We start from the raw sequence: 24,290 nt of genomic DNA, 5'->3' as shown, positions 1-24,290 counted from the left end.
TGGAGGGACGGGTCCTCCGCGGGACGCGTTGCAGCGACCATCCCGTCCCTAGCCCGCGCCCGTCTCGTCCCGTAGCCCGTCTCGTCGAGACACGGGACGCGCTGTCCCGCCACGCGCCAGCGACACGTGTCTCGTCCCCATGCGTGCGTGACGCCCACTCGCTGGCCCACTGATGACGCAATAATTCGTTTTTTTAAAAAAAATTCGACTTTTAATAAAAAAAAATTCAAACGGTAATATTACCGTTAAATTTTTATTTTCGTTTTTTTAATTTTTTTATATATTTTACTATATAAATAATCCTATTTCATACTCATTTCAAACACAAACACACATTTATTCCTCTCAAATCCTCTCTATCACTCCAATTTCCATCTTCAATCAACTCAAACATATGGATCCTTTTGAGCAAATGCGTCAATTAATGGAACAATCACTCGAAGAAGATCAACGACGAGAGGCGGAGGAAGCCGCGCCACCCCACGACGCTCCCGGAAGTACATCAATCGGAACCGGGAGGAAGCCGCCGCACGGTTAGTACGCGACTACTTATGCGATAACACGATTTGGGGAGATACAAGAACGGTTGGCTATTCGGGCAAGGACACGCGACTCTAGCGCCCACACCCAACTCCAAAAGGATCTAATTGAGCACATTTGGGAAAACTTTGGCGGAGTAGATTAAATTATGTCATTTTAATTATTTTTTTAATTTTAATTATGTCTTCGTTTTTTTTTTAAATTTTAAGTTGTAATGTTGTTTTAATTTTAATAAAGTGTGTTTGTTTAAATTGAATTGGGTTGAAAAAAAATATAAATGAAATTGAATGAATAGTAATTAAGGGGCGGTATAGAGACGGTTAAGGGACGTAGCGTTGCAGGTTCCGTCCCTTAGTTAAGGGATGGATGAAAAAAGGACAGTGGGGCCCTCAAATAGTGCTCAAATAGTAGTTAAGGGACGGTTTAAGAGACGGTATAGAGACAGCGTAGTGGATGGCCTAAGAGATGAGAGAAATGTTCGTATGAAAAATAGAATGGCAAACGAGGTTTAAATAGACAAAAATTCGGAAAAAAAAATGAAAACGTGTTGCATCGTCCGCGCCGTCCACAATGGGCGGACGATGCCCTATCGTCCGCGTATCATCCGCGGACGATCTATAGGGCGCGGATGATGCATCGTGCATCGTCCGCGCACCCACAGTGGGCGAACGATGGCGCGCCCAAGGCATCGGCGGCCTATCGTCCGCCACATTGCGGATGCTCTTAGTAGAAGCGTTATGTATAAAATTTTATAAGAAATCTTGTAAACGACACAAGTACTATGGGCCCACAACATCAGGAAGCCACGAGAAGATGATCGTGGAACTCACAAAAGATTTGACTCTCTAGTTATGTTAATTTTTCGACTTTGTTTAAGATTTTAATTATTTAATTTTTAATGAATTTCACAAAAAAAATATGTGAGACTCGTTAAAGAGAAAAGATGATGGATTGTGGGTGTCATTTCTTAAATACTAATGTATGGTAAAAAAATGGCACTATTGCAGCATACCCACGGCCCATCAATCACAAAAAAGCCCATGTTATGATGTCCCAGCCCATATGTCCATTTCTCTACCGAATTTGCTTTGAACATGATGAAAGACTATGCATGGCCAGAGGCCACGGCCTCACATGAAAAACAGTTAATCATTTGATTTTTATAATATTATTTAGTATTTAGGATCTTGATGATCTTGGAAAGTAGCATTATTTTGTATTTTAGCCTTTAACTAATCAGATTAATACCACAAAAAGTCGTCCCGAAATCCCGAGAAGCTCAACCTTCACTCCAATCTATATAATATACCAATATTATAGTAGTAATCTATAAACGACAATTACAAAATTGCAATTTCCTCTATTTTGTTTTTTTCCCCGAGAAACATTGAATAAGTATTACTATTAAATATTGGGAAATCACACTGGGCAAGTTTGATTTTCTCACATTTTATTTTAATTATTTTTCATTGATTTTAATATAATCACACGTATCTAACGTTAAATATTGCTTGATTTGATTCATAAGAGGCAAACATCTATACATATATTAAAATGTTTTGTGTTTTGATCAACTATCCAATCTTTTTTCAGCAAATAATTAATCGGCGATTTCATGTGTCAATATCATATTTTGAGTATGATTTGCAACTCAAATAATATCTTACTAATACACTCTATAATTGCATTAACTCTATTTAAAAACGTAATAAACACTATGGAAGACTAATGTCCAATGAGTATGTTAAATGAAAACAAAGAAACATATATATCCCCTAAGAAACAAAGAAACACATACACGCATAAAAGATGGAATGTTTGAGCCCACGGACAATATATAGTAGATCAATCTACCATAATCAAAATTAATGACACATTTAGAAGCTAATTATTGATACAATGTGGTAATTTGTGACATTTATTATTACTGTAAACGAATTAGGTAGGATTAGGTTTGTAATTTTGTAAACCAAATGCGACCATGTTCTCATCATTAATTGACAAAAAATCTTTCATTTTAATATCTAAAATATATACAAAAGAAAAATAAAGAGAGTAAGATCTAAGCCAAGCCAAAGAAAGAAGAGAAAAGATAAAATTTCATAATTATCCTAAAACATCATCATGTCTAGGAAGCTGTACAAAATAAAACAAATACTACTAACTAAATTGTCAATTTTATCATATTCTTATTTTCAAAAGATTATAATCACCTAGTCAAGTACTACAATAAATGCACACATTATCCTTCATTATTTGCTCCATAATTTGAAAGTTTAAACGGAGTAGTAGTAAAATAAAATAATTAGCGTCATAAAATTCACACTAGGTAGCCCCACTCAATATTTAAACATAGTATTAACAATTAAATTTTCCAGGCGACTGACAATTGTACATAATTTTTGTAACACCTTATAATATTAAATTCAAAATAAAATTCCTAAATAACGATTCTAGTTTAGATGAAACCCGAAAAGGGAGCATTAAATGTGAGCGTGACATCCAGCGGCACCTGCATCCGCTTTAATATTTTTATATTAACATCGACCGTCAGATCATCAATCAGATCAAAATTAGCCGTCCGATTCATATTAAATGCTCTCACCAGCTTTCTCTCTCTCATCACACACACAACACACAGCGAAGCAACTCCAGCCACCTTCACCTCCTCCTCCTCCTCCTCCTCAAAGAATCAAGCTCACAGCTAAACAAAAGGATAGAGGTAGAGAGGGAGAGGGTGAGTTCAAGAAATGTTTTTCATTGATAAAAATGCAATCTTTTTGCTGCTTCTCTCGTGTCTATGCTGCAAAGTTTCGAGCTTGGGATCAATGTCGTCAGTCGCCATATCCTACGGAGAAAATGGGCCAGTTTTCTGCGGCTTAAAATCTGACGGCTCCCATCTCGCCACGTGCTACGGCTCGAATCCTTCAATAATTCATGCAACGCCGGATCACCTACATTTCCTCGGCCTAACCGCCGGAAACGGCTTCGTCTGCGGGCTTTTAATCGATTCAAATCAGCCCTTTTGCTGGGGAAACACGGCCTTCATTCCAATGGGGGTTTCTCTTCAGACTTCAAGAAATGCAGAGTACATAGAAATCAGCGCAGGAGACCACCATTTGTGCGGATTGAGGAAGCCCTTGTTTGGGAAGATGAGGAACACTTCTTTAGTCGATTGTTGGGGCTATAACATGACAAAAAGTCACGATTTTGATGGGCAGATCCAGTCGATTTCAGCTGGCTCAGAGTTCAATTGTGGCCTTTTTGCTCAGAATAGGAGTGTTTTCTGCTGGGGTGATCAGACTAGTAGCAATGTGATAGGATTGGTTCCAAAAGTTTCTAGGTTTAGGACAATTGCAGCTGGAGGGTTTCATGTTTGTGGGATTTTGGAAGGTGCGCATTCCAGTGTTGAATGTTGGGGTACAAGTTTGGATCTTGAAGTGGGGATTTCTGCATCTTCCTCTGTTATGTATGCAGGGCAGCTCAATGTGGATGCGGCACCGGACGATCCTATGCTGTCTGTGGTTGGGGGGAAGTTTCATGCTTGTGGGATTAGGAGTTATGATAGGAGTGTGGTTTGCTGGGGTTATGAGGTGGATAGGAGCACGCCGCCGCCATTGGGGGTGAAATTATATGAGATAGCTGCAGGGGATTACTTCACTTGTGGGATCATAGCTGAGACATCTCTACTGCCCGTTTGTTGGGGTGCTAACTTCCCTTCTGCTCTGCCTCTGGCTGTCTCTCCCGGGGTCTGCAAGGTGGGGGCGTGTGCTCCTGGCTACCACGAGTTCAACAATGCCAGCGCGCCTTGCAGGTCCCAGGACTCCCACATTTGCGTCCCCTGCAGTGGGGAGTGTGATGGTGAGATGTATGAGGTGATTGGGTGTGGCGGGGAGGTGGATAGGCAATGTGGGTATAATTGTTCGACCTGCAGCTCGAGTGAGTGTGTCAAGAATTGCTCAATGGTGGTTGGTGGTGGTGGTGGTGGTGGTGGGATTAGGAGTGAGAATCTTTGGTCTTTGCAGTTGCCTATTATTGTTGCAGAGATTTGCTTTGCTGTGTTCTTGGTGAGTGTTGTGGCTTTGACCTCTGTTATGTATGTTAGGTATAAGCTGAGGAACTGTAGATGCTCCGTTGACTCCACAAAAGGCAGTGGGAGTGGCAGCTCTTTTAGGAAGGAGAGTGGCAAGATTAGGCCAGATTTGGATGAGTTGAAGATCAGGAGAGCTCAGAAGTTCACCTATGAGGAGCTTGAGAAGGCTACGGAAGGGTTCAAGGACGAATCCCTCGTGGGGAGGGGGAGCTTCTCATGCGTGTTCAAAGGCGTGTTGAAGGATGGCACTGTTGTTGCAGTGAAAAGGGCGATCTTGTCCTCTGATATGAAGAAGAACTCGAAGGAGTTCCACACGGAGCTGGACTTGCTGTCACGTCTAAACCACGCACATTTGCTCAATCTGCTGGGCTATTGTGAGGAGGCTGGTGAAAGGCTTCTTGTGTATGAGTTCATGGCTAATGGCTCTTTGCATCAGCACATTCATAGCAAGAATAAGGAGACGAAGGAGCAGTTGGATTGGGTGAGGCGTGTGACGATTGCTGTCCAAGCAGCTCGAGGGATTGAGTATCTGCACGGCTATGCTTGCCCTCCGGTGATTCATCGCGATATAAAGTCTTCAAACATCCTCATAGACGAGGAGCACAATGCTCGTGTCGCTGATTTCGGCCTTTCCTTGCTCGGGCCTGCAAACAGCAGCTCACCACTTGCTGAGCTGCCTGCGGGGACATTAGGATATCTTGATCCCGAGTATTATAGGCTGCATTACCTCACAACGAAGTCGGATGTGTATAGCTTTGGTGTTTTGCTGTTGGAGATTTTGAGTGGGAGGAAGGCCATTGATATGCAGTATGAGGAAGGAAATGTAGTCGAGTGGGCAGTCCCTTTGATCAAGAACAACGATGTCGAGGCCGTTCTTGATCCATCATTGAAACCTCCATCTGATCTTGAAGCCCTGAAACGGATTGCCAACATTGCTAGTAAATGTGTGAGGATGAGAGGGAAGGAGAGGCCGTCTATGGACAAGGTTACAACGGCTTTGGAGCGTGCACTTGCACAGCTGATGGGCAGCCCATGTAGCGAGCAGCCTATACTGCCGACTGAAGTGGTGTTGGGGAGTAGTAGGATGCATAAGAAGTCGTCTCAGAGGTCGGGGAACCGGTCCACCTCAGAGACGGATGGGGCAGACACGGAGGATCAGAGGATCGAGTTCAGGGCTCCATCTTGGATCACCTTCCCTAGCGTGGCTTCCTCGCAGAGAAGGAAGTCATCCGTCTCCGAGTCTGATCTTGAAGCTGCTAAGAACATTGAGGTGAGGAACACAGGGAATGGGACCACGGTTGGGGATGCGTTGAGGAGTCTGGTGGAGGAGATTGGCCCGGCCTCGCCTCAAGAACACTTGTACTTGCAGCACAACTTCTAGTTCGCGTTGGATCAACGCATGTTTAAAATGGCGTCTCGTTGTCAATCAATGACTAACATGGAATGGAAGTGAGTCTTGTAAATTAGCTCTCTCTCAACTAAGCATGTTATGTTTTCTCCAAAGCTTTTTGAGCTAATGTCAAGACTCTTTACTTACAAATGGTAACCTTTTTATGGTAATGTGTATGTATGCATCAAGATTCATTCAATATCTATTGTGTCCACTTATATTCCCTGATTGCACAATACTAGTAGTAAATATCATTAGATGTATGATTAGTCTTAAGGACTAGCTTGTTTCTAGACATGACTTAGTATCGAACCTTTTACATCGTGCAGCAGATGGCTTGCCACGGTGCAGTTGATCGACTAGCTTCAAAGAATAGTTTACACTAGATGTTAGGCAACATGTGAATGAATAATTGCTTCAATCCCTCATTTAAGTTATATATTGTCTGAGTCCTAGACCATCCAAAAACAGCAACAGACAATTTAAGCAAATTTTCAAGTTACAGATCCCTATAAATTCCAAAATACTTGGCAACATCATGTAGCTAATAAATCAATAATGAATTCTTGCCTTTATACTTTTAAGGTTTGTTCTTGATCACAAGAACACTTATTTATCACCTTGTTCGGCACCTCATTTTCTCCATATTTACCATCTTCGATCTCGTGTAAAGGGTTCACCAGATTTTTAAGTTTGTTCATTCGAAACCACTTTGGGGTGCTGTCAATTAAGGTTGAGAGCATGAAAAGTTTATTATTCGTTTTGTTATCGGGTTTCTTTCTCCTTCTTGGAGCTACTGCTACTGCCAAGACTACTAGTTTCTCGGAGGAAGGCCCTGCCTACGATTATTCTGCAAGTATTGAGGTAAGCTCGAATCCACCACTTCACAATACGAAAAAAATTAAGTTTTATGATCTGATCATCGTTAACATGCTGTATATGCTTGTTTTCTTTCATGTATACCAGTGCAAATCAGCACCAGATAGTCCACTCTACAACGGTGGTGTCATGAAGAATCAGACTCTTGGAACGAGAGGGCGCCGCCACTTCAAAATCGCGATGGATTCCCCTGCTTTCACCTTGAGCAATCTCACCGGTGATACGATCTATGCCTTCTCCAGTTGAGTTCACCCTATCTCACCTTCTATATCCATCAAATTATGATTTTCTAAATCATGGTGTGATCAAACAGGTTGGGTTAAGATTTCTGGTGCATATTCGGCCGCGATAAAGGCGACCCTAACGACCGACAACACCACTTTTGCTTGCGTGGGAACTGTGATCGCGAGGGGCGCATGCTGGTCGTTTCTCAAAGGCGGATTCAGCCTCGACTCACCTTCAAACTACGCGTTCATCTACTTTCAGGCACGACACGTTTCAGGGTATTGTATCATTGGAATTTAGACTATGTAAGCTTTAACCTTCTGTTGATGTACAAATTAGCAGAATTCAGATGATTTCCAAATGAATGTATCAGTTTCCAGTGCTTCTCTTCAGCCATTTACTTATCAGCAGTGGAATGCAAACCAGCAACACATGATAAGCACAGTATTTCTCTACATTCTTAGACCTAAAAAACAACGTCGTTTCGAACTTTCTACATGACAATATCTATATGGAAGCAGGAAAGAAAACGTGCTGCCATACTGCACGTATCGGATGTCGATGGAAAGAGGCTGCAGGGTGCCAGTGTCGCTGTAGAGCAAATTTCTCGAGATTTCCCATTTGGATCCGCCATTGCAGAGACCATCCTTGGGAATTTGCCATATCAGGTGAGTGTGTTTATTAACATCACATTTTCTCGTACTTGTGTAAGATGGTCTGAATGATCAAGATTCGTTAGATTGGTCGATACTCGGCGGTGTTTGCTGGTTTTTGAATCGTGATTTTGAGACAGTCGTACATAAGACTCTTTTCTGGTTGCAGAATTGGTTTGTGGAACGATTCAATGCTGCTGTATTCGAAAACGAGCTGAAATGGGCAGCAACGGAGCCTCGACAAGGAGAGGTGAACTACACGATCCCGAACCAAATGCTTGAATTCGCACGCAGAAACCAGATCACGGTGAGAGGGCACAACATCTTCTGGGAGGACCCGAAATACACGCCTCCGTGGGTTCGAAACCTACCAGTACCCGAGTTGAAAACTGCAGTTAGCTCGCGGATACAGAGCCTTGTCTCCCACTACAAGAACGAATTCGTACACTGGGATGTCAACAACGAGATGCTCCACTGGGACTTCTACGAGCAGAGGCTCGGCCCCAACGCAAGCCTAGACTTCTTCCTGACGGTTCAGGGATCAGACCCCCTTGCTCGCCTCTTCATGAACGACTTCAACGTCCTTGAGACCTGCGATGACACGAAATCGACGGTCGATCATTACGTCTCGAGGCTTCAAGAATTCGGAGCAGCCGGGGTAGTGATGGACGGAATCGGACTCGAAGGGCACTTCTCTGCTCCGAATCCGGCCCTGATCCGCGCTGTTCTCGACAAACTAGCCCTCCTCGATCTCCCTATCTGGCTCACGGAGGTGGACATCAGCAAGATATTCGATCAAGAAATGCAGGTTTGTTGATTTGTAACCATTCAAATTAAGGGGGTTTTTTTTTGGTTCGTGTCGAAAATTGTCAGTCCTATTTGTCATACATAACTTACTTTTCAAGAATTCATTTCAGGCCAAATATTTGGAGGTTGTTTTGAGAGAAGGTTTCTCACACCCTTCTGTCAATGGAATCATGTTGTGGTCTGCATTGCACCCCAAAGGATGCTACCAAATGTGCTTAACAGATAACAATCTGAAGAACCTCCCAGCCGGAGTCGTCGTCGACGCCCTCCTGAAGGAATGGCAGACCAGCGCGATCAAGGGCAAGAGCGACGACCATGGCGCCTTTGGCTTCATCGGCTTCCACGGCCAATACCATGTCGCTGTCAGCTACGGCAACAGAACCGCGCACACGACGCTGTCTCTCAGCCGCGGCGACGAAACTAAACATCAAAACATTCAATTGTAGATTTTATGTTGTAATTATAATAAAGAAATGAAAAAAGTAACATTATTGAAATATTGTTCATTATAAGATCTACTATAGCAGACATAACGTAGAAGCTATGCTTGTGATTGCGGCAAAGGAACCAACTTTGGTCGGACACATTTTCCACACATTCACACTATACTTTTGTGTTTGTGCAAATTATAATTGGCCACACCAAGATATTTAGTATAGCAAATAAAACCCAACACACTTTACTAGGAAACATATGAAATACAAAAACCACTACTACACAACATTAAATATACACAATTCAAGAAGAAAAAGACCAAACCCCAAAGAAATTAGAACTAAATTAAAATAAAAAGCTGGGATTCCACCAAACAAAAGCCAAAACTTCATTCCTAGAGAAATGTGGGAGAGCCCAGTATCCTAGAGAGAGAGAGCTGCAAACCCTAAAAACAAGAAATTGAGATAAAGAAAATGGGTGCCGCAAGAAAGCCTAGGTGAATTCCCTATGGCCAAACCAGCCAGCCAAGATCCATCACCCATCATTTCTTGAGACCCTGACCCGGCCACCGAACCGGTTACTCCGAAACTGGACCCGCCCATGTTCGGGTCTGACCCTGATTGCGACGCGTCTGTAATAGTTGCTCCTGACCCTGTAGTTGTCGCTGTTGGCGTTGGTTCTTTTGATGATTTCTGACTGCAATAATTGTTACAAAAATTAAAATTAAAATTAAAATTAAAATTAAAATTAAAATATCTTCTAGATTATTTTGGTGAAACATTTAATAATCCAACTGCGACAATAGACTAGTTAGGTTAGGTGCCATCACTGCTGAAAGAAGATCCAAGACCGCATTTTTATAGCAGTGAATCATTTTTCACTAGATACACATACTTTCTTCCTAATAATTCACACTAAAATTGTTAGTAACAATGCAACTAAAAAGTGTGATTCAGCTGAAAATCTATTTAACCACACAAACATTCAGTTGTTCTCATTTTTAATTTCTAAATTAGTAAATAGTGAAATCAACAAAAATTAATGGAAATTAAAAGATAAAATGAAAACAAATTCAGAAATTTTATACCTGGGCATGGAAGGGCAAAAGGTGATGGTGTAATCGGCGGCGGAGCAGGTGAAGGTGCTGGTGGGGTCGTCATACGCGTAGCTGTAAGATCTAGGGCACACCGTCTTGAACATCTGCGAGTATACCGACGGCCTGCACGCCGCGGGTGAGTTGAACGCGCCGCTGCAGCAGTACTCCGGGCTGCCGAAGGCCTCGCACGCGCTCGTGCACGCCTCGCCGCCCTTGACCCGGAGCTCCGCCGGGCAGACCCGGTTCAGATCCGTCACGCACCCGGTCGAAGCGCACATCCCCGACCCGCCGCTCGCCTCCACGATCATCGGCAGGTTGTAGCCGTCCACCAGGCTCACGTCGTAGAAGTCCAGGCCGCCGCCGAGGGTGAACTCGGCGAGCGTGGCGGGTGGAGCCGCCCCGGATCCGTTGCATTCGGTTTCGCCTGAGCCGCAGTCGCCGGTTCGGCAGGAACCCGGTCCGGATGAGGGAAATGTGCAGCCGGTTCGACCCCAGAACCGGCCGGACCAGCCGGTCGGGGCGGTGAAGGAGCGGGTTGAGTCTTGTGGGAGCTCGAATCCGGTGCTGTCGAGCCTAGGGCTGCCCGCATTTGCGAGTACACCGGGCCATACGGTGTACTGGCATTTGTTCACGAATGTGAACGTTGCTCCAAACGCAACTGTACAAAACAAGACTCAAGAATTAGTAAATTTTGTGTGAAAGATCATACATTGCTACCAAAACTGAGAAAATGGGAAACCCCATGCATAAAAATTGAATCTTTAGAGAGAGATTCCGAAGTGAAAGTTCACACATTGTAACAGAGACAGAGAAAATAGGGAACCCGAAGGCATTAAATCAGAAGCCATGTAAAAAAAAGTGAATCTTTTGAGTTGAGTAGAGTTTTTACCTGTAGAGAAGATGATGAGAGAAATGAAGCAGCTGAAGACGAAGGCAGAGCAAGAAAAAGGGAGATACATGGAAATATGCTGTGCTTATTATAAAACGATTAGGTGAAATAGATATCGGAGGAATGTAAGAAAGGTTAGAATTTGTGTGATTCCATTGTTTTTATGTGAGATATACTAATAAATAAAGAAGAAATGGGCGAATATATACTTTAGTAGTAGAATTATTATGTTTTCAGAATGAGATTAGAGTGGGGAGTGAAATGAAGAGGCTGCTGCTCCTGCCGGCGGTGGGGCGACGGTTGTGGTGGTGGTGGGGAGTGTCACAGCTCGTATCTGAAAAGGTTGTGAAATGGAACTAGAGTGAGAGGGAGAGTGTGGGGTGTGGTAATAATTATTCTATCTAATTGAAATATTTAAAATTCCGCATAATTTAGTCCGTTGAAGGAATTTTAAATATACTATGTTAATTATACTCCTATTGTTTTTCTTTAAAGCATCTCCAATGATGAAGGATATTCAATAGCCCTCACATAGTCTTCCTACTGTCAAATCATCAGCACTAAAATCCTCCTGCCACATCATCTGGACATGCAACTGGACATCCAATAGTCCTCACATAGCCTTCTCATAGCTTATCCACATCACTAATAACAATTATATAATTTAATTTACAATCGTAGCAACATACAGAATTTAATTTACGAGACAAATACGGGAAAATTGAATAATACTATTAAAAATTTAAAAAGTACAATAATTTTTAAAGAAGCACATTAATTTTTAAAAAAAGTACAAAAATTAAAAAGTACAATTAAAAAATTACATAAAAAATCACTCCTCGCCGCCGTCCTCGCTTCCGTCGTCGCCCAGCCCTTCGTCGTCGCCGCCGCCGCCTCCGTCGCCACCAACGCCGCGGCAACTCCCGCCGGTATCCCTCTGAAACCCCTCCAATTCTTCACGCATGCTCCGGAGCAATACGCGAAGATAAGCCTTCTCCTCGGGGTCTACCGCCGTCCGGAAGTCGGCTAACGTCTTCACCATTTGAGCGCGCGTTTGTTGACGCGCGAAGAATTTGAGCTCCTCGGTAAACCTGCCGAGGGGGGATGCCGACTGGACCTCTTGGGACCTCGGGGTGCCCCCCTCGCATCCCGTTGCGCCGGCCTTTGGCCAACCGGGCGAGGTCGGCGACCGAACGAACGAGGGGTCGGGACCTCCTGGGCCGTCTCGGAGAGGTCGTGGGAACCACCACTGCTGCCGCTATACTCACCGGTATAGTTCAGTTTCTGCTTCTTCGGCCAGCCAGCGTCGACACCTGCCCGGAATTTCACCGACTCATTGAGCACAAGGTAGCAGTTCCAGTAGGTGAACTCAAAGTACTTCCCCTGCGGATCGGGGTAGGCTCTCTCCGCAATCCTCCTGCAGTCTTCCTCTGTTTGGCCACTAGTCTGCATGGGGGGCGTTGGCGTACAAACCCGAAAATCGAGATACGCCAGACCTGATGCGGTCCCAACACTTCCTGCACTCCTCCCCGGTGCGCGGTCTCCCTTCAGGGCAAAATGCCCTGTAGGCTGCGGCTATCTTGGCCCACAAGTTGACGATCCTCTGGTTGTTCGAAACGAGAGGATCATCGCATACACTCATCCACGCCTTGGCCAGCGCAACGTTCTCCGCGTCCGTCCACTTCCTCTGGACCCGGCTATCCTCATCCGGCTGCGACGACTCGCCGACCTTCTTGGCCTTGCCCTTCTTCTTAGGGGCACTCCGACCCCTCCCTACTCCCCGGCTTTGAATGGGAGTTTCCGGAACCTCGTTAATATCAAAACCCAACTCCTCTAAGGAGAAGGTCTCATACTGCGTTTATTGTGCATCCGTTGGGGTCGATGTGTGCGAAGAACCGGTGGAAAAATCAAAAGACGGCCGATAGACGTTTTCCAAATCGGGCGTCCCCTGTGGCGGTTGCATCATCTGTTGCGCCAGTGGCTGCATCCCGGGTGCCCACCCCGGCATCATCTGCATAGGGGGTTGCATCGGCGGTACCCCCTGCCAAGCCGGCACACTTCCCCCGGCGGCCATCGGTGGCATCATCTGCTGCCACGGCCCACGGGTACATATTGTAGTACCCGGTCATCGGAGGCCAACCACCTACCACGGGAGCCGGGGGAGTCTGAGACCCGGTCGTCACTGGAGTACCTTCGTAGTTGTTCTCCATTTCTCGTTGTTGATCTTGTACATAAATTAAGATAGAGAGAGTACTCGTTAAAACAAGCGGTGCGAATGAAAATGACGTCCAAAGCGCGTATATATAGTGTTTCGGAAAATTTTAAAAAAAAATTAAAAATCTGACGCCGGTCTGACGCCGATCCGGGCCTACAATGGCGCCGTGAGGATCGGCGTGGGCATGCCGATTTTGACGCCGATTTCGACGACGCCGCTCGCAATGGTTCGGCGTCAGCATCGGCGTCTGTGAAAAATCGGCGTGCCGGTGCCGACGCCGCCATTGGAGATGCTCTTACGTTGATATTTTCATTTTTTATAAATTTCATTGGATGAACTTGGTTTGGAAGTAGTGGTAAAGTTTGAAGTATAAGAATATCTCTACATTTCTTTCGTAGTCTTCCTGATCAATTTTATAATATTGCTATTATTTAGTACTCATAATTGTTTATTTCAAAAATTATATTTAGAATACGCTTTCCATCCACCAAAATTAATTTTATTCTATTTCTGTTAATATGGCTATCATTTTTTTACTATCTCCTTTCTAGTAGTAGGATTTTTTTTTCTATTTCTCATATTCATTCAACATTAACTAACATAGCACTTAAACAATTTTTTTCTATTTTACACTTTATGAATTTATATTAAAAAATATACTTCCTCTGTCTTAAGGTAGTTGAGGTTTCGAATAAATGATAATAATATATAAAGAGTTGTTAAAGTAGAGAAAGAGTAAAATACGAGTGAGAATTATATAATCCATCTATGCGTTCCACTAAGAGCCATATTTTTCTATTTTTAGTCGATTCCACAATGAGAGTCATATTTCAATTTTACTATAAATAGTAATTAGGTTCATATTTCACCAACTTATTCAACTCACATTTTATTACTTTATTATATACTTATAAGTGAAACTCATATTGTATAGACTTATTCAACCTACTTTTCTTTATATTTTTTCTAAAATCCATATCAAATCAAATAGGATTTATATTTTGAGACAGAAGAAGTAAATAAGACTTTCAATACATTGTTATCTCTTATTTTATTTTTTCTCAACTTTAACTATTTATTAGTATCGCTTTTTTGAAATAAGTGTAAAAAATAAACGACTCAATTGAGATGGAAGGAGTATCTTCTATTCTGAAGACTATTGACAAATTGATAGCATAAAGGAGTAGTACTCCATCCGTCCCATTAAATATGCAACATTTGCTTTTCGGCACGAGATTTTATGTAGTGTTGTTTTGGGAGTTAATGAAGAGAGAAGAAAAAGTAGAGAGAGTATTGTTTCCATTTTTAGAAACGTTTCATTTTTAATGTGACAGACCAAAAAAGAAAACGTTTCATTTCTAATGGGACAAAGGGAGTATTAATTGTCACTAATTTATGTTTCGGCCGATGAGAAGAAAAAAGGCGTAATGTATTTTGGGTTCACAATGTCCGTGGCCTATATGGGCTACGGTCAATGTTGGTTTTTCAGAGCCCAAAATTTTTAAGGCGTGAGTATATGAGATAAACTTTACTCTATTCGTCCTATAAGAATATTCACTTTTGGTTAGACACAAGTTTTAATATATACTTAATAAAATAAAAGAAAAGTAGAAAGAAAAAGTAATTAAAGTATTATTAGCTGAGAATGAGTCTCACTTTGTTAGAGAGAAAAAATATCAAAATTTAAAAAGTGTATATTCTTATGGGACAAACTAAAACGAAAAGAGTGCATATTTTTGTGGAACAGAATGGGTATTAATCAATTCACTCAAAAAATAATTAAATGAAAATAGTGCATCTTTTTGTGGGACAGAATGAGTATTAATCAATTCACTCAAAAAATAATTAAACGAAAAGAGTGCGTATTTTTTTGGGACAGAATGAGTATTAATCAATTCACTCAAAAAATAATTACTGTATTTGCTACGTTTGCTCTGTCGTAGTATATCACTTCTAATACTCGGTATGTAGTACTACTAGTAAGATATTAACGTTTTAGGTGCTTAGCTAAAATATTGAAATTATTTTTATATGAATTCGTTTTATATGGGATTTAAAATTTAGAGTGAACTACATAAAATGTCCCTGACGTTTCCATTTATTTCACTCCAGATCCCTGACTTTTAAAAATATCGCCATAAGTCTCTGGCCTTTAACATAATCACGTATCGTATATTTGTAGCCATTTTTAGGACTATAATACCCTTATACCTTGCAGGGCATTTTAGACAAATTACCAACCCTTGCCAGCCTACTCTGCACTTTTGCAGACATTTAGTAGGCCTATTCTACACTTTTGTCAAATTAGTAGTCTGTTATGTAATAATTGATATTCATTATTAAATATTGTTGGAATTCGTTCTCCTAATTAGAGACCTGTTTGGTGGGATTTAGTAAATGTCGGGACTCCAATGGGAAAAGGACCCGATGAGAAAATATTGCATGGCATTTCTTCAATTTGATTAGAATTTTAAAACAACGCCAAACTTTTGAATTCTTATTTCACATATTTTAACCCCAAAAGTAAATTATTATTTGCCATAAGGAAATTTAGTACAGCTATAAAAACTATAGGATCTCTGTTATATTTTAGATTTTATCAAATTAATAGTAGCTCGATTTCCATTTGATTATTTTTCCAATAATTATACAGCTACCATTTTTAGACAGTGAAGAAAATACATTTAACCATTAAAATATGTGTTAATTCATCACGAGCTATAGGCGGCCTATCCATCAATTGATAATTCAAATTGCAAAGCTTAATTTAATTTCAACTCCACCTAAAAAGAATACTTCTCTTTTTTTCATTAATTAAAATATACTACTTGCTTATTTTTTTCAATTTTACTAATTTTATGTTAAAATTTGTGATGAGTCAGTAAGTGTATCATAATTCAACTGGAAACAGTAAATCAATAATTTTAGGGAGAAAACATCAAACAGAATTTGGCCTCGGAAGTGATGTGGCCAATAGTTTTAGGGAGAATTGGTATGCTGCGGGCAACAGTAAATCATGCTCAGATAATTTATCCACGCGGCCACACCTAAATACTTTGAATATAAAATAATTCCATTAATTTTTCATTATTATTATTATTGTTATCATTCAATTTTACAAAATTACAAATTTACGGTTAATATTTTCAGACAGTTTTATCCCATATTATCTCGTTGATTATAGGTGACTAAGCACTTTATTAATTAAATGGGATAAAGAAAATAAAAAAGGCAAACAATATTAAAAATCACTAGAAATGGATTGTTACGTACCTAGACTATAAATACCATATTAATTAGTATAAATACCATACCCATGTCCTTTTTTAAATATTGAAGAATATATCCAAATTAATTAGTGATATTAAAACTACCCCATACTTCAAAAACTATATTGGAGGATTCTTATATGTATTGACCATAATTAGTATAAATACCATACCCATGTCCTTTTTTAAATATTGAAGAATATATCCAAATTAATTAGTGATATTAAAACTACCCCATACTTCAAAAACTATATTGGAGGATTCTTATATGTATTGACCATATTTTCTAGGAGTATGTTGTTTTAATTATAAACCATATTTATTTTAATTAATTAAAATACAATGTTATAAATAAAAAAGAAGATGGGACACGGCTGCAAAGTGAATTTTTAAATGTATTTGTTAAATCACAAATGGAGTCTTGTATAGGTGGCAGCCGCTGACGCACAGTCATCATACTGACGGCTGACGCACAACTGTCAAATCGCCACTGCAGAATCAATGTGGTATGACCATAATGCCCTTTTAGGGTTGAAGAGTCTTTTAGTCCGAAAAAACCTAATACGTGATTATGTTAAAGGTCAGAGTCTTGTGGCGATATTTTTAAAAGTCAGGGGTTTGGAGTAAAACAAATGAAAACGTCAGGGTCATTTTATGTAGGTCGTTCTAAAATTTATTCTTATTTACGATCAAGTTCATTTTCCTGATGGTCAGTTTTGGCTCGACTTTTTACGTGCGTTGATTGCGGTAAATATTGACTATCGAAACCTTATTAAATCCCTTTTCTATATAAATATTTGCCACTCTCTAATTTTATTGCACTGTACATTTGAGAAAAAATTTCAGTCCATCCACAGTTCCACACCACTATTGCATCGTGAGGTGGTGTGTCTAGGCAATTACTTTTTGACAAATAGTAAAATAAAAGGGTCACCTCCAACTAAACAAACATTTATTAGGAAACATTCATTATATAACTATTATGGAAAATTACACAATCTTAAATATGAAAATTACTATTATACATTATATTGCATATTTATATATGCACGTAATCTTTTAAAATATCTTAATGTACCGAAAAAATATATATATAAAGCAGTTGATAATATTTTTTTATAGATATGATTTTCGTTTTCTTTTTTATTTATGTATACATAATATAGTATATTAAGTATGGGTCCTAGTATATATATATATAGAGAGAGAGAGACTATATATACTATTATTTAATTTTTATTTACAAATTAAGCTGTTGAGTAAAATATATAATCGTCTATATATAAAAAATTAAATTATGGTCATATTCTTTTAATTTATGTAAAATTAAGATTGTGTAATCGTCTATATATAAAAAAATTAATTTATGTGAAAAGGAAATCATACCCATAAAACAATTCTGACAAGTGTGATATGATTATATATATTTTTATTGATAGTTATATTTATATTAGCATGTATAAATATGCCATGCATATAAGAGGCGAAAATACATATTTAGATTATGCAATTTTTCATATTTTTTTTATTGTCGGTACATATAACATATTTTAAAAGATTATGTGCATATATAAATATGGATGGACCATTGAAATTTTTTCTCCATTTCTCCATTTGCAAAAGTACATTTACAAAATGTATAACAACTTCAACCACCAAAAGTACAGATGAATCCACTATGCTTAAAACGTGTATTTTAAATAAAAATATTTATAAAATTGAAGCCTAAAAGAGTTTGGAGTTATATCTTGTTTCGTGAACGCCAAATGTATTATAGCAATACTCCTATTATACAATTTTCATGAACATAGAAAGTACAGTATACAATTTGTTTACTGACGTTTTAGACTTTTATTTGCCAATAATTGTACATTATTATAGAAAAACAAAGTAGAGTATGTTGGAAATACGAATACCTTATAGATATGAACACATGCATATAATTTAAAATTAATCATCATTTGGATGTTTAACTGGTTTTTTAATGGGTCCCATCTTGACCAGAGTTCATGTGAATCGAGTGTTTAGAATAAAGTGGATTTAATTTGACATACTACTATTTATGCAGCTACGGCTCACCTCCCAAGACCACAAATACCCTTCCACAAACTTTACAACTATAAAGTCATTTTGACAAGGTTTTAGGGAATATGTTTATGCCAAAGTGGAATATTTTTTTCTCTTGTCTCTTCCAATAAATTGTTATGTTTAGTGAAGTGATTTTATTAAAAGGTCATGAATCAGAAATTGTATTTCGTGTTGCAAGTGAGAATGCAAAGATTTGATATGATTCATTGATTACATGAAACGTGTTCGAACATTGATTTTTCGAACAGTTATCATAATTTATTTCTTTTATTCTATTTAGTTGAAGCATTTATTTTTTACAGGGATATTAAGAAATGAGTGTTTAGAGATTAAGTGGAGAATGAATAAAGTAGAAATAAGAATAAAGTAAAAGAGAAAGAAATGGAGTAGTAAAGTATGAAAGTGAATAAAGTTTTTTCCCTAAAAACGAAAATAATGCAAATATCATGGGATGGTTCAAAAATGAATATGGCTCAACTATAGCGAAATTGATAAGAGTATATTTTTTCGTATTGCCCAAACTCGACATCCATAGAAATAACAGACAACACAGGTATGCATAGAGAACAAAAAATGTATGCAAAGAGGAGAGGAGTAATAACAAAATAACAAAATCATGGTACTAAAAAAATACTGAAAGTTCGTTATTAATTATATATAAATAAAAAATCCTTATTTGTATATAAATTATCTTCAAAATGTTTAAAAAGGATCTAACTTTTGAGAAATATACACACCTCTGGAATAGAAAAAAAGCCTTTCATTTCCGTCGAATGATCCATATTCCGGATGAATATTGTTGGCTGCTAGGTTTTAAGAGTGTCATCTGGTACAGCCGGAACATGCTAATCATCGCTATATCGATCCAATTTTATCGGATGCGAGGGTACAAAAACTATTCTTCACTCATCACCAATACAGAAAGAGAACGGGATTTGAATCACCAACAATTCTTCTCAATTAGCGACTGCAAGTTTCTCTCGTCAAAAAATTTACTTACACAAACAGAACAACGTCAACGATAAGTCGATAAGGTGGCATAGCACATACCATTTCTAATGCCTGAAGCGTAATTTTAAGAAAATGCAAAATTACTATTCACAAAGATGCTTCATATTCATATGCTTGCATCGTCTCATTGGTGAGGTGATCATGCTTGAATCTAATTCAAGCACCTAGTTCATTACAAATTGATCATTCTTCGTATACTGTGATTGCGTTTCATCCTGATACAGACCGCCCAGTATCAGATATACAACTCATGAGACCAAAAACGTTGATAAAGTACTTATAGAAGGAGCCAAGGAGAGCAATTGAGGGCTCTAACCTGGTAATGACAGCATGCTGCGGCGCCTCCCAACGTACATCGTACTTTTGTTCACTAGAGGCAGCTGTGCTGATTCCTTCCGTGTTGCCAGAAATTTCATGCTGCAAATAACATGATATGCACGAACCTATTAACCCTGTTTTCGTAGGCAATCTTGACACATAATGCATACTAGCAAAATCGAAGTTCAAACGTGATATAGGAGAGAGAGAGAGAGAGAGAGAGAGAGAGAGAGAGAGAGAGAGAGAGAGAGAGAGAGAGAGGCAAAGCAAGCTGCTTCACTGCACATCAAATATACAAACACAATTCAAAACAATGAAGGAGAAAACTTAGCCAATAAGTATATAATACTAATCAATTTTACAAGAATTCTATAACAATCACAAAGCCAATAGCAACATGATCTATTTAGCTTGCAATTAACTAAATCTCTACTTAGCAATTCAGCACCAACAGCTCAGGAAAAGCAGGGGAAAAGTTGCAACAAGAAAGGAGAAGATATCATCAACTTTCCCAAGTAAAACAAGAGAAAATTAAGCAACGGCTGCACAACCAGTACTCCATTCAACTTCATGTTTATCTAGAATACTTAGGCACTCTTTGGTAGAGGAGTTATGATTAGGAGAGCTCAGATAGCAAATGTGATGTGCTATCTTTATTGTGGATAATACAGTAACATGGTATCTTCAGATAGAATACAAAAAAAATTTTCGTACACAAGATGGTAAACCAGCTAGCAATTAAGTTTGACAATGTTAACCTTCATATATAGTTTGACAGATGATTATGTCCTTTTAATCATCATTCCCAAATCTATTTTAAGCCTTGCATACTACTCTGACTTCCTACAACCTTCAATCCAATTTTGTACAGCAAGTTTCTTACCAAAACAAAATTTTCCTCTTCAAAAATCCAGTGTCAACATAAAATAGTAGAGTAGATCACCAATGAATTGCTGAGCTGTATAGCAATACTCTCCAGCAATCACGAAACTCATTCGGGAGGTACCCTAAAATCTAATACAGGCCATATTGATTCCTGTATCAATATTGAGAGGATCCTCCAAGAAAAACTTCAACTTCGATGGCCTCTTCGCAGACGAAAATTTGCACATATGTCCCACCAGCATTTTGCAACATTCTCCCAATATTGCCTCGTAATCGAACCCTTCCAGCGGCTGCCCCTCCACAAACCTCCTCATCTGCCGATGCAGCACCTCGCGGCTCACGCCAAATTTTGGCCACCTTGAAGCAGTCCCCAAGCTTCGATTCAAGAGAATAGGATGAGATTTCGCCGGAAACAACGAGAATGAATATGTCATTTTCTTCTTAGGGATGGGTGGTGCGATCTTGTTCTATACCCAAGGAGGTAGATGAAAGAGGCGAAGAGGGAAATAATGACGATGAGTTTAGATGGGGTGAGAACGTGGAGGGGGACTAGGCTGCATATCTTCAACACGGGAACCAACTGTGAGGAAATCGAATTCCCTTCCAGCCTAGGACTGCAGAGGAGGAATGCGAAAGAAGAGAAAGGAGAGGTTCATTGGAAAATCCATCCTCAATCATAATGGTTTTATGAGGCAGACAATGTATCGTAGCTCCCCCACCCATTACCATATCCAAAAAAATGTCTGTTTTTTCAGCAAGCTTCAGCAGGCTGCTGATTTAACACAAGCCGTCCGTACGTAGTACCATACCTACCAAACATATCTAGTTGCCAAGATAGCTCCACTATCATAGAATTATCACCCCTACCAAATGAGGCTTTAACAGAACTAATCTCAGGCAATTCGGAATCATGAAAATTATTAAAAAAACATGCTTCTATTCTGTTTCTAATACTACTAAGCATCAAATGCAGCAATGCAGTTGAATATTTCAAGGCAAAGACTGTGTCCAAACTCTCAGGCAGCACAAATTTCATTTATGAACATAGCAACAAAATGGATCATTAATCTAATACAAATCCTAAAAACATTAATCCAAGAAACCTTCTTTTTTCCTTAATCATACAAAGCTCTCAACCTAAACGACACCGACATGGAATTTCGTTACCATGAGCTTATACACAAGCTCATCACTCCACCAACTAAGTAGACTAGTTTGTATAATTTCCCCCATTCTATTGCTTCGTTTTTCCTCTAAACCAACTAAGATCACAATATTAGTTTTCCTGACGGAGGAGGATAAGTTCATAAACCAACAAATAAGTCAAGACCACAAAAGTTGACATAACACAAAGGGGGAATAGTTGACAAACCAACAAATTAAGTCACATAACACAAAATTAGGGTTCCGCATGGAGGGGAAAAGTTGACAAACCAACAAACTGAATGAAAGAAATCAAAATTAGGGTTGCGCAGAAAGGGGGCAAATAAAACTAACCTGGTGTAAGGCAGGGGGCAGAAGATGATAGTGTAATCGGCGCCGGTGCAGGTGAAGGTGCTCGTCTTATCGTCGTAGGCGTAGCTGTAGGAGCGCGGGCACGCGCTCTTGAAGAAGAGCGAGTACGCCGACGGCTCGCAAGTCTCCGGCGTATTGTACGCCTCGCTGCAGCAGAACGCCGGATTGCCAAACGCCTCGCACGCGCTTCGGCACGCGACGGTCTCCCTGGCATGCGCCACCGCCAGCCCACGCGGGCACGCGCCGTTGAGGTCGACGAGGCAACCCGTCGAGCTGCACCCGCTGCTCGCGGTTGTACCCCCCTTAGGGATTATAAGCATTGGGATGTTGTACCCGTCCACAAGGCTCACGTCGTAGAAATCCAGCCCTTGATCTCCGTTGAGAGTGAATTCTGCCAGCGTCGCCGGAGGAATCGCGCCGGCGCCACCGCAATCCACCCTCCCCGAGGCGCAATCGGCGGTGGCGCATGAGAATTTGCCCGTGGAATCAGTGGCGCAGTGCGTCCGGGCCCAGACCCGGCCCGACCACGATTGGGGCGCCCGGAGCGTTCTGGATCGCCCGCTCTTGAGAGTAAAGCCGGTCGGGTTGAAAACCGGGCGGTCGGCGCCGGTTAGTATACCCGGCCATATCGTGTGCCGGCACCGGTTGACGAACTTGAACGTCGTCGTTTCGACCTCTGTAAAATTCCGATCAAACGAATTAAACAAATGGAGTATCACAAAAAAAACGAATATTAAATTTAAAAGAAGATGAGAGATTGCCTGAGAAGAAAGAGAGATTGATCAAAAGCAGCGAGAGGAACAGGGTGGAGAAAAGCGGACGGCTCATTTGGAAGATTGAATTGAAGAGAAGTTGCAGGTGATTATGCTATATGTGTTTTGAGTTTGTAATAGTAATAGATTGAGGCTTCACCATTTTAGTTTACACTTGCAAGTTTTTTCTGGAACAAATTTAGTGAGAAAAGTAAAAGGTGGGATTTTTGGAAGGTTATGTTCATGGCTTCTTGCTTTACACTTATCTACTTTTCTTGTTAGATTTATGGATAAATGAAGTATTGAAATTACCTGAAGTGGTGGAAAAAACTTGTTTAATTTGATGTATTTGCGATTTAATAATATTTCAATAACAGAAATCATGGAGTATATTTCTTCCACCAGAAATATGTTCATCATATCACTCTGGAGAGTTAGTTGCAAATAGAAACAATTTTTTTATTGGGCCTATCCACTGGGCTGGGCTAATGTTGTTTTGAGTTGGGCTCAAGTTAGACACTTCCGTGCATCTAATATGGATTAGAGTCATTGCAAAATTGCATGGCACTATGCATATGAATGGAGAATATCATTATTGATTTATTTAAAAAAGTAGGAGTAATAATACTACTACTATTAATTAACGACAATAGGAATACCTAGTAGTACATTTTATTTACAAGAACAATAGTGTAGATAAGAGTTGAGACTTTCCATTTTTCCGAAGACACATAAAAGTATAAAAAACTAGCAGATGCAACACATGTTCAAAATGTGACTAGATTCAGTTTCTATTGACTAATGCAATACTCTTCATTTTGCATCAATGTAGCACAACTCTTACTAAATTAATAGCAACACCTAAAATAATTTCAGCTTCAAGTATGCAAATGCAGAGCAAAATCCCCTCAAAAAACTGTAGTACTCCTATAAAACAAGATGAAGTCCATGTATGTGGTCATAAATTTCCACCTTTCCTCAAAAGTTTTGAAAACACAATATTTACAGAATAAAAGGACATTTAGCCTATAAAAAAGGACAATACAAATAACATTCTACAGCTAATAATCACAAATTGCTTAAGAACTTGTTCATAATTCAACTCGAAGAATAAAATAGGAGTTAAGTAATGGGGGTAATAGAATTGGTATTAACACACCATATTTCTAGGCAAAATAAAATATATCCCTTTTAAAGTTTGTCTATCACTACTTAATACTCTCTCTGTCC

At 39.8% G+C, this 24,290-nt stretch overlaps 4 protein-coding genes across 5 annotated transcripts; 2 read left to right on the top strand and 2 right to left on the bottom strand.

Annotated features, from left to right (window-relative positions):
* The first annotated feature begins 3,155 nt into the window (after positions 1 to 3,155).
* Positions 3,156 to 6,193, top strand: LOC121747657 (serine/threonine-protein kinase-like protein ACR4). The gene has a single exon (XM_042141732.1). The coding sequence runs from the start codon at positions 3,291 to 3,293 to the stop codon at positions 6,012 to 6,014; it is 2,724 nt and encodes a 907-aa protein (XP_041997666.1). The 5' UTR covers positions 3,156 to 3,290; the 3' UTR covers positions 6,015 to 6,193.
* Positions 6,194 to 6,380: 187 nt separating this feature from the next.
* Positions 6,381 to 9,084, top strand: LOC121747659 (endo-1,4-beta-xylanase 5-like). Its single transcript, XM_042141735.1, has 7 exons — positions 6,381 to 6,887; positions 6,990 to 7,143; positions 7,216 to 7,388; positions 7,470 to 7,571; positions 7,649 to 7,795; positions 7,950 to 8,588; positions 8,698 to 9,084. The coding sequence occupies exons 1-7, from the start codon at positions 6,765 to 6,767 to the stop codon at positions 9,031 to 9,033; spliced, it is 1,674 nt and encodes a 557-aa protein (XP_041997669.1). The 5' UTR covers positions 6,381 to 6,764; the 3' UTR covers positions 9,034 to 9,084.
* Positions 9,085 to 9,236: 152 nt separating this feature from the next.
* Positions 9,237 to 11,422, bottom strand: LOC121747660 (thaumatin-like protein 1). The gene is made up of 3 exons (XM_042141736.1): positions 11,008 to 11,422; positions 10,110 to 10,776; positions 9,237 to 9,718 (listed from the first exon to the last, which is right to left on the bottom strand). The coding sequence occupies exons 1-3, from the start codon at positions 11,075 to 11,077 to the stop codon at positions 9,445 to 9,447; spliced, it is 1,011 nt and encodes a 336-aa protein (XP_041997670.1). The 5' UTR covers positions 11,078 to 11,422; the 3' UTR covers positions 9,237 to 9,444.
* A 7,753-nt stretch (positions 11,423 to 19,175) lies between these two features.
* On the bottom strand, positions 19,176 to 23,386 carry LOC121747039 (thaumatin-like protein 1b). Of its 2 annotated transcripts, XR_006039110.1 has the most exons (5): positions 23,070 to 23,386; positions 22,291 to 22,984; positions 19,907 to 20,007; positions 19,630 to 19,805; positions 19,176 to 19,546 (listed from the first exon to the last, which is right to left on the bottom strand). XR_006039110.1 is itself a non-coding variant. In XM_042141021.1 (4 exons), exons 1-4 carry the CDS (start codon positions 23,134 to 23,136, stop codon positions 19,801 to 19,803), a joined length of 867 nt encoding a protein of 288 aa, XP_041996955.1. In that variant the 5' UTR covers positions 23,137 to 23,386; the 3' UTR covers positions 19,176 to 19,800. The 2 variants fall into 2 exon arrangements, 1 of the variants encoding a protein (XP_041996955.1); XM_042141021.1 differs by having other exon boundaries at positions 19,176 to 19,805.
* Between the last annotated feature and the right edge of the window lie 904 nt (positions 23,387 to 24,290).

This window comes from Salvia splendens, chromosome 9, assembly GCF_004379255.2.
Source record: "Salvia splendens isolate huo1 chromosome 9, SspV2, whole genome shotgun sequence".
NCBI lineage: Eukaryota > Viridiplantae > Streptophyta > Magnoliopsida > Lamiales > Lamiaceae > Salvia > Salvia splendens.
Note: the sequence above shows the minus strand (reverse complement) of the source record. Positions and strands in the feature narration are given on the sequence as shown.

What these genes read in the sequence shown, in the direction of transcription:
- LOC121747659 (XM_042141735.1), top strand. Translation starts at nt 6,765, where the DNA reads ATGAAAAGTTTATTATTCGTTTTGTTATCGGGTTTCTTTCTCCTTCTT. An exon ending in ATTATTCTGCAAGTATTGAG is followed by an intron (nt 6,888 to 6,989) that starts GTAAGCTCGAAT and finishes CATGTATACCAG; the next exon opens with TGCAAATCAGCACCAGATAG. An exon ending in TTGGGAATTTGCCATATCAG is followed by an intron (nt 7,796 to 7,949) that starts GTGAGTGTGTTT and finishes TTCTGGTTGCAG; the next exon opens with AATTGGTTTGTGGAACGATT.
- LOC121747660 (XM_042141736.1), bottom strand. Translation starts at nt 11,077, where the DNA reads ATGTATCTCCCTTTTTCTTGCTCTGCCTTCGTCTTCAGCTGCTTCATT. An exon ending in TCTCATCATCTTCTCTACAG is followed by an intron (nt 10,777 to 11,007) that starts GTAAAAACTCTA and finishes TGTTTTGTACAG; the next exon opens with TTGCGTTTGGAGCAACGTTC. An exon ending in TTTTGCCCTTCCATGCCCAG is followed by an intron (nt 9,719 to 10,109) that starts GTATAAAATTTC and finishes CAATTATTGCAG; the next exon opens with TCAGAAATCATCAAAAGAAC.
- LOC121747657 (XM_042141732.1), top strand. Translation starts at nt 3,291, where the DNA reads ATGTTTTTCATTGATAAAAATGCAATCTTTTTGCTGCTTCTCTCGTGT.
- LOC121747039 (XM_042141021.1), bottom strand. Translation starts at nt 23,136, where the DNA reads ATGAGCCGTCCGCTTTTCTCCACCCTGTTCCTCTCGCTGCTTTTGATC. An exon ending in CAATCTCTCTTTCTTCTCAG is followed by an intron (nt 22,985 to 23,069) that starts GCAATCTCTCAT and finishes GGAATTTTACAG; the next exon opens with AGGTCGAAACGACGACGTTC. An exon ending in TGCCCCCTGCCTTACACCAG is followed by an intron (nt 20,008 to 22,290) that starts GTTAGTTTTATT and finishes TGTTATTTGCAG; the next exon opens with CATGAAATTTCTGGCAACAC.